Source organism: Perca fluviatilis, chromosome 13 (assembly GCF_010015445.1).
Source record: "Perca fluviatilis chromosome 13, GENO_Pfluv_1.0, whole genome shotgun sequence".
Lineage (NCBI taxonomy): Eukaryota > Metazoa > Chordata > Actinopteri > Perciformes > Percidae > Perca > Perca fluviatilis.
In genome coordinates, this window is record NC_053124.1 from 28,917,172 (window position 1) to 28,928,318 (window position 11,147).

Consider the following 11,147-nt stretch of genomic DNA (forward strand, 5'->3'; position numbering starts at 1 on the left):
AAGCAACATGAAAAAAATTTAAAAAATAAAGTAAAATGTATTAGGAGAAGGGCTGTCAAAATAAAAACATAACGCAGATTAATCCATTCCGTATTGACCATTGACCCGGAGCCATTTTAGCCACCATTCGACTGTAAAATGAAGGAGGTGAGAATGCGCTGCCTGCATCATTTATTGGAATATTAACTCATAAAAAACGGCCTGATGGAAGTGTTGATAAAAATAAAATCGTCTGCAGCAAGGAATTTGCATATCACCGGAGTTTGTCAACTCTAGTTGACCACCTGATAAGTAGGCCTCAATGCAAAGCATCCAGGAGTTATGGTTAATCCGGAGCTACGACCTAGCACGTCCCGTGATACCAACTCTAGCAGTCAACGTCATCTTCAAACCACACTGGAGCAAACACTGAAACGCAAACTTAGCAAATCTGCATGTGACCGACTGAGCAATTCTCTTGTTAAATGGATTGCAATGTCCTGCAGACCAGTTTCGTTGATAGAAGACAGGGGGTTAGCAGAGGATTTGCAAATAGCCTCTTCAGACATAACATGTAACCCGCCATCGCGAAACACCATTATGTTAAAAATCCAGCAGCTGTACGACACTGAAAAAACAAACAAAAGGAGATGTATTGGTGGGAGCGGAATATATCGCGCTGACAGGGGATCACTGGACTTCAGTTAGCAATCACAATTACCTTGGTGTTACCTCACACATCATTGACTGTGAGTGGAAACTCCAGTCATTTGCGTTAGCAATGCTAACAACAGACACCAGGCCTTCCGCCGATGCCTGCGCCCAGCTGTTTTTGTATGTGGCGGAGGCATGGGGAGTTCAACAAAAGATCACCACACTCGGCACAGACAGCGCCCGAAACACGATTGCTGCGGCGAGAAAGCTTCCATATAAGCACATGCCTTGTGTTGCTCATATGTTACAGAGAAGCATCCCTGTTTGCCTCGCAGACAGTGGGTTTCGTGACACATTGGCAAAGTGCCGTAAGATAGTGGGACATTTGAAACATAGCCCTGCCAATACAGAGGAGCTCCACCAGCAGCAAAATCAACTTGGGCAACTGACAGAAAGTCTGATTCAGGACGTTCCCACAAGATGGAACTTGTCACTCGCCATGATCTCTCGTGTCCTGAAGAACCAGGAGGCTATCAAGGCTACACTGAGCCGACAGAAGCACAAGCTGACTATGTTGACTACATCTGAGTGGGACAAACTTCACAGGCTGGAAACCATCCTTGAACCATGCAGGTCAAAGCTTACACACACACACAAAACTATTTATTTATTGTGAAGAAATGTACTTTATTTTGCAAATTGTTGAAGTATGCTAGGCTACTACTATGACACTGATATAATAAATGTACTGTGTGCATCTCTTATCATCCACTGCAGATATGTGACTGAGCTCCTTGGAGATATAAGTTTCTTGCTCTGTGGTGTTGCCTGCTCTCTGCCACCTGTACCGCTGTTAGGAAAATCTCTAAAAGATGTGTTCGTTTGATTTCTGGAGGAAGGAGAGGCTGGGGTCGAATTGAAAGTTAAGCAAGAGGTTTAATGAATAACACGATGGAAACGACGGTCAAAACACAATCAAACATAAAACACTGCCAGCAGCAGACTGCAGACATGCTTCCCCTTGTGGGGACACAGTTAGCAGCCATGACATGCCAAAACAATACACTGTAAACAGCGGACTTCAACATGGTTCCCCTTGCGGGGTCACAGATTGAAGCCCCGAATCTTTCTCCTGATCCCACATTTATTCCTGTCTCTCAGGATAAGGACACACCTCTGAATTTCAGGTCACAGACTAAGGTTGTTTATCATGGTAGTGTCGATTCTACAGAGATATGCATTTCCTTTGTTCTAACCCAGTCTGGCCCAACAGGGGGTGGCTCCCCCAAAACAGATACAATAGATCTCCATGTGTGGAGACAAGGAGCTTTCCCCTGTATGCTAAATGACTGATATGACCTCTTCTGATTCTCTAGAAGCTAGAGAAGGTGTGAGCCAGACAAATGGTGATTAGTGTAGTTACTTGATTAGATTTAGCTGCGGGCCCCATTAAACAATATTTTCAAAACATAAGCATGGTTTTATTTTTTTACAACCTAACAGTCCACCCCTTCACACCTTAAAAAGGTGTGAATATCACTATAAAAGTTACTGAACAAAAATGTAGACATTAGCAAAGTTGTAAGAACTAAATCATAATTTATAAAAGAAATTCATGTCCTTCTCTGACCTCATCATCTGACTCCTCATCAAGAAGGTTATTTCTCTTAACAAAATATGTTTAGCTGGTTTTACACAGTGATCTGTGTCTAGGATTCTATTGAAGCAAAAACAGATACACTTAATTAAATCAGAAGCTGTTAAAAGCTGTTGACCAGGTAAAAACAATCTTAAAAATCTTAGAAATCAAAGAAAAACGGATACAACCAAATTCTACATTCCACACTGCACTTCAAATACTGCACAAGTTATAACTGGTGGTCTCAAATCTGTAATGCAATCAGGTGGGCTGAAATCTATTCAATGGCAGAAAATATCTTTTATCTGGCTCAAGGAAAGAATGCGTTAGGTTTGATCTTAATCACAAAGGAGCTAAAAACTGATACACACACACACACACTTCAATATATGCTGTCAGTTCAGATGGAGTGAGCACAAGGAAACAGTCTTCATCAATGTCCATTCTGTAGTGAAAGATGCAGACTTGTGAAAAAAGTCTGAAATCCAGATTTCGAAAAGTTCTTTGTTCAATATTGTCCAATCTGAAAATGTGGGACAAAATCTCAGATTGCTGCTGGTTCATTCTCATGCACACAGCGCCAGGCGGTAACGTCATCAAAAACCCTAGCAGGCTATTGTGCTCCCATGACATCACATTTGCGCATCAGCTCAGCTGCAGCTTCTGTAAAAAAAGGCCTTATCCTTTCTGACCGAAGAATTGGCCCTTTAACAGTTGACTGGAAAGTGACAGATCAGAGGGGAGCCCAGGGTCTCCTTGTGGATTTACTGCTGACCCAATTCTCCTCGCTCCCTTTGTTGGCATTGGTAAACCATGTCTGACACCTGTGGATGTCATCACTGGCCTCTCCCTCCTTATCCCTCCTGTTTCTAAAACATGAAGGTGGACCGGCTGTGTGTGCTGCCTGCTCCAGCCTGTAGGAAAAAGCCATCATTAGCTTTCCCGGTGCTTCAGCAGGGACTCCAGTCTCCCTGCTCTGTCAGGAAACCACCACAGGAATGATCTGGTCAGCAGAAGTCAGCACTGGTTCTCTCCGTCGGCGTCTGAACCCAGACTCCCCTTGACACTCTGCTGGACTGTTGTTGGAATGTGAACCTGGATCCTTGTGATGCGTCCTTCACGCCACTGCAGTGTTGGTGTCCAGCAGCACCTTGTATGAATCTGTGAATCTGTCCACCTGGACCTGGACCCCTTGAACAGATGAAGTCATCAGGCTGAATGACTTCATCAGCAGGAATCTGGGTCAGGGCCCTAAAGTATAATCCGTTTTTTGTTTCAAACCAAAAACGGAAAAACAAAACTATGAGCTCCGTTTTCTCGTTTTTCCAATGTCCATACAAATTAAAAATTAACTGGAAAACTGCTCGTTTTTCAACTGTTGTTTTTTTGTTATTCATGTTTCCGTTTTAACCCAAGAGCGAGAATACGGGCTCATTTTTATAATGTGCATAATCATTGAAAATATGATGGAACACAGGTCTCGTTTATAATGTTATTTTGGTCTTAAGATCAAAGTTGACTAAAACAAATCCGCTCTGGACAGGAAGTAACATTAACGTGTCAAAATAAAAGTATGAGAGCTGTAATAACTGCCAGAAGAACAATGTACTTTAGCTTTTGCCTGTAGCTTGTCAGATTAAGCTACAGTTAATTATTTAGGGTCATATAAAGTATTTAATTGAGCAACATTCATTAATATAAGCCACAAAGGGAGTAAGAATGGATATTGTTTTAAAATAGAAATAGGATTATAATAATTTTTGCCAGAAGAATTAGGCACTTTATGAATACATTGTTTGCCTGTAGCTTGTCAGATTAGGCTAAAGTTAGCTATTTAGGGTTATATAAAGTATTTAATTATTAAATAATAATTTTTAAATCACATGAAATCTGCATTCATCTATTATTAGCCTATGTGTGGCAGTTATTGACTAGTTACTCTAATCGTACACCAGCCAGTAAAAAGGCATCTAACACTTGTGTTGTCTTCGGGTTAACTTTGTCGTGTTTTCAAAGTTTCTTATAAGAAATTTGGGTTTCTTTCAACCAAATTAACCAAAAACAACATGCATTGTTCCCTTCCAATGCTCTTTGCAAGTAAATTAATATTCACAACTTTCATAACATTTTGGGTGTTTTATTCAAATTTATAGTAGTTATGGTCTTCCCGGGTGAATTTTGACCTGGTAGTGCAATAAGGCACCATTGAGCTTTACAGAAGATATATTTACAAGTACACACACACACACACACACACACACACACACACACACTCAGACACATGCACACACACACACACACACACAGAAACACACACACACACATAAACACACACATACACAGACAGACAGACATAAAGACACAGACAGACACACACAATTGTTGGGTCTTTGTAAATTATAGAGTGTGGTCTAGACCTACTCTATTTGTAAAGTGTCCTGAGATAACTCTTGTTATGATTTGATACTATAAATAAAAGTGAATTGAATATATAATATAATATATTATATAAATATAATATAATATCAGTCTGTTATAATCCAAAACAACTAATAGTATATCCTCATTTTACTTAGAAATTAGGTATAATTCATGTAAATGAGGTCTGTTGACCATGAATGCAAAAAATAAGTGTAAAACTAATGAGTGGAATGAAGTTGGATAAAAGGGGTAACCCAGAATTGAGTGAAAAATTACTTCATGCTTTATGAAATGGTCAATTTAGTTATGCCAATAACATTTATAATGACCCAATTTATAAGACAACACAAGGGCTAAACCACCTGACCACTTAAATGAAAAGGCTTCTTTTTGCAACTCTGCAGAATATTCATGTGACATGGTTGACCAACGTAACTGCCAATACAGTTTTTTACAATCACTTTGGCACTAATTTCAGAACCTTGACGTCATTTTTCAAAACTCTGGACACAAAACTCAAAACCAATGATCATTTTTCAAAACTCTAACACTTGTTTCAATTGCTTGGATACAATACACATAAACCAAAGATCATTTGTTCATTTAACAAAGATCATCTGTTCAATATGACACAACTTAACATCAAAGTACTACTATTTCAAAAAGCAATTCACACATTACAGTTCAGATGATTGTCTATTCATTCCATTACAATCATCTAACTATCAATTGATACAACTACTCAAAATGATAAGTAACTGTTGCATTACCATTACAGCTTTTTACAATCACTTTGCTCCTAATTTCAGAACCTTGATGTCATTTTTCAAAACTCTACACACAAAACGATCATCACTTGTAACACAGGCTGTCCAACGTTCAAAACATTGCATTGTGCATTCATATCTTTAAAGAAATATTGCACTTGCACAATCACTGGTTCAAAAAACAAATTTATTGTGAAATACCATTGAAACATTACATTAGATCACCCACACACAAGCTACCCATAGTTTCACTGGGTCATCGTTCTTACAATCATTAAATATTATAGTACAAAATAGGTGATATTTGTTTCATTATGGTACTATATATATATATAAATATATCCCTGTAAAAGTACTGCAGTAGTAGAGAGAATACTACAGACCAATGTGGTACAAGTGTATATATATATATATATATATATATATATATATATATATATATATATATATATATATATATATATTTATATATATATATATATATATATATATATACACACACACACACACACACACACACACACACACACACAGTACTTTATATATAAAGTATATATAAATTATATATCTCAATCATCAGTAACAAGTTGGCAGAATTGGACCAGCAATTCCAAGGGCCTGCATCCATACAGTGCAATACGGTCAATACAGTAAATAGTCTTAAAGGTGGTACATGGGAGCATAGCAACAGTGTCTGATAAACAGTAGTATATTACAGTAAAGAAGGATGATGAAAATTTACATCCATAAATAATGTAGTCTAATTGGTTCATGCTCCACGCTAAGTGGTGACAATGAATCTTGTTATCTAGAAACTTTCATGATCTAAACATGGAATATTGTTTGTCTGTTTCCATACAACTAGTCATTAAGAGTAATGCAACAGTTACTTATCATTTTGAGTAGTTGTATCAATTGATATTTAGATGATTGTAATGAAATGAATAGATAATCATCTGAACTGTAATGTGTGAATTGCTTTTTGAAATACTTTGATGTTAAGTTGTGTCATAATGAACAGATGATCTTTGTTAAATGAACAAATGATCTCAGCTTTATGTGTGTTGTATCCAAGCAATTGAAAAAAGTGTTAAGAGTTTTGAAAAATGTGCATTTTGATCATTGGTTGTGAGTTTTGTGTCTAGAGTTTTGAAAAATTACGTCAAGGTTCTGAAATTAGTGCCAAAGTGATTGTAAAAACTGTAATGATTGTACGAACGATGACACAGTGAAACTATGGGTAGCTTGTGTGTGGGTGATCTAAAGTAACATTTCAACGGTATTTCACAATCAATTAGTTTTTTGAACAAATGATTGTGCAAGTGCAATATTTCTTTAAATATATGAATGCACAATGCAATGTTTTGAACATTGGACAGTCTGTGTTACAAGTGATAACCGTTTTGAGTTTTGTGTCTATAGAGTTTTGAAAAATGACATCATGGTTCTGAAATTAGTGATTGTGAAAAACTGTAATTTGAGTGTGATGAAGAACTCCTGCAGATACAACTGGGCCACATTGCAAACTTCTCATCATATTAGTGAGGAAGCTGCCATGTTGCTTCTCTCATCCTGGTCTCCTCAGGCCCTGCAGACTGGACCACACTTGTGCTTTACTTCTAGAATATTACAGTAGGTCACTTTGCTGATTCAGATTTGCCACTTGAGTCCACAGCACCATACTATATATGATAAACATGCACCAGCCTTTGTGAAAGTGTATGTTCTGAGAGAGAGAGAGAGAGAGAGAGAGATATCTCGGTTGTAACATTAAACATTTGCATGATTATGTGCCATCTGCTTCTGCTCCAACAATACAATGGCAGTAAATATTTATATTGCTTACAAGGAGATGTCAGTTATCTTGATCAGAAAAATAATGCATTGCAAAGTCAGGACTGGTACCAATTATTTAATTTACAACACACAAAAGCACACAAGCAGCACATCGTTTTTGTTATTTAGTTCTTTGAGTTTTATGTTGTTATGGTGTTATGTTCTAAGTCTTATTATATGTGCTTTAGTTCACTTGTTCATTCCATTACATTACATTAAATGACATGTCATTTAGCTGGTGCTTTTATCCAAAGCGACTTACAATTAAGTAAAAGGGAGAGGGAAATCGGAGCACCTGGAGAAAACCCCATGCAGACACGGGAAGAACATGTAAACTCCAAGCAGAAAGGCCCCGGGCCACCAGGGTTCCAACCCATAGCTTCTTGCTGTGAGGCCACAGTGCTTACCATTGACCATTCCTTATTGTAATTCAACCACACAATACCTATCATGTATTATATTTTATTATCCAATATTGGCCAACTACTGTTTCAAGGGCTTAGTGTGAGCAGTGAACCTCTAACGAGCAGGATAATCCAGACACAGGCCCAGCAGTGAGGAGGTCTACCATGCTCACCGTGAACTCTGGTCCAGTCTGCAGGGCCTGAGGAGACCAGACCAGAATGAGAGAGTCTCCAGTACACTCTAACTTGTTCATTTATGTTCTTCATCACATTGACATGTTCATTGGCAGCTAATGTGGTCAACCATGTCACATACAATATTCTGCAGAGCAATTTAAAAAAAGCTTATATTTTTTGCCTTTTTTTTCTGGCTGATTTAAGATTAGAGTAAAACTATTCAATAACGCCACACATAATGCTAGGGGAATGCAGATTTTATTTAAAATGTGATTTAAAAATTATTATAATCCTATTTCTATTTTAAAACAATATCCATTCTTACTCCCTTTGTGGCTTATATTAATGAATGTTGCTCAATTAAATACTTTATATAACCCTAAATAATTAACTGTAGCTTAATCTGACAAGCTACAGGCAAAAGCTAAAGTACATTGTTCTTCTGGCAGTTATTACAGCTCTCATACTTTTATTTTGACACGTTAATGTTACTTCCTGTCCAGAGCGGATTTCTTTTAGTCAACTTTGATCTTAAGACGTAAGACCAAAATAACATTATAAACGAGACCTGTGTTCCATCAGATTTTCAATGATTATGCACATTATAAAAATGAGCCCGTATTCTCGCTCTTGGGTTGAAACGGAAAGATAAATAACAAAAAAGCAACAGTTGAAAAACGAGCAATTTTCCACTTAATTTTCAAATTGCATGGACATTGAAAAAACGGGAAAACGGAGCTCATATTTCCGTTTTTAGGTTTTTGGATTTAAACGAAAAACGAAATATCGACCCGTTTTTTAGTTTTTTCGTTTTTGGTTTAAAACGAAAAACGGATTATACTTTAGGGCCCTGACCAATCTGGAGGCTGCTTTCACCTGTGAATAAAATGGCTGTGACAAGCCGAGACACTGCCTTGGGAAAAGTCATATTATTGTTTTCATTGTTGGGCAATGTCTAGGTGTGAAAACAAGGAAGAAGAAAAAATTTGATAGTTTTTCCTTGATTTGTCCATTAATTTCTCATGGGAGGAGAAATGTTCCCGTTGTCATCTGTGTTTTCCAAAGTACTTAAGACAATTGGCAAAAAGCTTTAGTCCATAACACAATAAATGATCCCAAAAATCATCCATCCATTGAAATTAGACATACATAATCATCCATTACAAAAACATATTCAAATAATAACACCACAATTTTTCTCAAGGGGGGAAATGGGCTTGATCTTTTACCATTTGTAGGAGCCAAATATGTTGTTTCAAGTGTTCAGACTTTGGGTGTGGTTTCTTGTATGTACATTGGGTGTCGCTGTGGTATTACCTGGGGCAAGGTTATAAAGGTGAGCTCCAAATTGTTGCTGGCAGGTGTTTGGCCTGGAAAGGGCAAATGGTTTTTGACCGCTAATGCTGTGATGCTGGAGTGCATTGGCGCCAAAGCCTTTGTTCTAAGGTTGTCTAATTGTTTATGGATTTATCGCTGAAAACATGAAATAATGGACATTTCATGCTGGACGATTTACCAAATATATATATCGTTATTCTGCAATGCAACACTGCGACAACAAAATGCCAAATATGCATTTTACTAAATTATCCATTGAAAACCCCATAAGAATCTTAAATTATTTTTGTTACAATTGTAGCTAATGTTAAATTGCTTACAGTAGCTCAATTTATTTCTCCATGCTGCTGGATTTATCTCCACCCCCCATTCCCAGGTAGAATGGGGGAGTCGCATCGGTGAGAGTGTAAATTCAATCAAAGGCACCTTATGTCTTTGTTTCATGAGTGTGACTTAAAAGAATATATGTGAAAAAATTCTAACCGCTGCTGTTTTGACTTGCAATGGGCTTATCAATCACAAAGAGCTTTAGTGGAAGCAGGCAGGAACAGGTAACAGAGACTCAGATGAAACCGTTTACACAGAACCAGAACATGTCTAAAATCTCTTTTGGTCAGAGTGAAGTCCTTGTTCACCTGTAAGGAGTCATTCACAGGGGAACACACCTCATACTGCAGGGGAAACATTCACATTTCATAAACCAGGAAACAATGTTGGAATGAAGATCAGCTTAGCTTTCCAGCTCTACTTCTTTTTCAGAACAGTATGTATTTATATCTCTTGTTTTTCTTGTGTTATGTTTGATCTCCAAGATGACCTTAAACCCTTTGTCAGTTCCTGTAGAGCTGGATAACTTCATAACACAGCCTTGTTCTGTTTCTCTGAGTGGCTCATTCATTAAGTTAACATGTGTTGGATGTTTATGTGTTCATCAACATCCTTCAAATTCAAAAATGTGACTTCAAATAGGTATTTCCTTCATTATATGAAACTTAGTAAACATATCTTGCTGAGGTGAGGTGTGAGATGAGGAAGTAAGTGCTTTTTCAGGAAAACCTTCATGAGGTGTGTCCTGTGATTGTTATCTTTTTATAGAGTAGCCTAATTGGAAACTGGCCACATCATGTTCATTGTTTAAGACACATTTTCATAAATTATCCTTAAAGCGTCAGCTAAAATTACATGTAATGTATATAAGATGTCAGTATGGATAATTGTCATTTAAAAAATACAGATATCAGTGATCAAACAGATGTGGTTGTCATGAAGATAAAATGGTAGGATGAGTATTTCACTAAAGATCTGTCAGGTCGGCTTTTAAATGTCACATTGGAAATTTTGGGATTTGTCATGTTTTTATATTTGATAAATTGATTTGTGGAAGTTCATTCATCAGACTCAAAAAACATATTTTTTCTAAACCATTCTGAAGAGACAGTACAGAAGATTTTCACTTTCAGATAGAATATAAACACATTCTGTAAGCATCATATTTACAAGATGATATATTCACTTTCCCCCTGACATTAGGGATATAATATCTGCTCTAATCTTTCTGATACAGGCCACAGATAGAAAATGTTCTGCTGATGTTGTTGTAATTCCTGCTGGTCACCAGTAGAGGTCAGCACAGGTTACAGATCTACTAATCACTCTGAATGTAAGATCAGAAGAAATAACTGTTTATTGATCCTCAGAGAGGGGAAATAAGATGTTACAGCAGCACAAGAATCAATCCAGATAAAAATACATCAATAAAATAACATTATATGCAGACGGGGAAAGGAAAGGGAGAAATTAATTAGCATGATACATTGGAATTATAAAGGACAATATAGCACAGTGTAAATAACCTGTTAGGAGAAAAACTGGTTTCTCAACTTCTGTATCATCGGCCCATCTCTCATCAGAACAGAGACACTCCCTCCTTCC

The 11,147-nt window shown here is 37.3% G+C and overlaps 2 protein-coding genes across 2 annotated transcripts in view; both read left to right on the top strand.

Annotated features, from left to right (window-relative positions):
* LOC120571345 (major histocompatibility complex class I-related gene protein-like) overlaps positions 1 to 11,142 on the top strand; it is a 29,775-nt gene extending 18,633 nt beyond the window's left edge. Inside the window, exon 8 of the mRNA XM_039820244.1 lies at positions 11,126 to 11,142. Within this exon, the coding sequence (XP_039676178.1) occupies positions 11,126 to 11,127 (2 nt within the window). The 3' untranslated portion in view covers positions 11,128 to 11,142. The remainder of the gene's footprint in view (positions 1 to 11,125) is intronic.
* On the top strand, positions 60 to 1,824 carry LOC120571358 (zinc finger BED domain-containing protein 4-like). The gene is made up of 2 exons (XM_039820262.1): positions 60 to 1,266; positions 1,411 to 1,824. The coding sequence occupies exons 1-2, from the start codon at positions 761 to 763 to the stop codon at positions 1,517 to 1,519; spliced, it is 615 nt and encodes a 204-aa protein (XP_039676196.1). The 5' UTR covers positions 60 to 760; the 3' UTR covers positions 1,520 to 1,824.
* Positions 11,143 to 11,147: the final 5 nt, after the last annotated feature.

Bases quoted from the DNA above. Each gene is read 5' to 3' on its own strand.
- LOC120571358 (XM_039820262.1), top strand. From the start codon at position 761: ATGCTAACAACAGACACCAGGCCTTCCGCCGATGCCTGCGCCCAGCTG. The intron at 1,267-1,410 runs GTCAAAGCTTAC...CATCCACTGCAG, and splicing joins ACCATCCTTGAACCATGCAG to ATATGTGACTGAGCTCCTTG.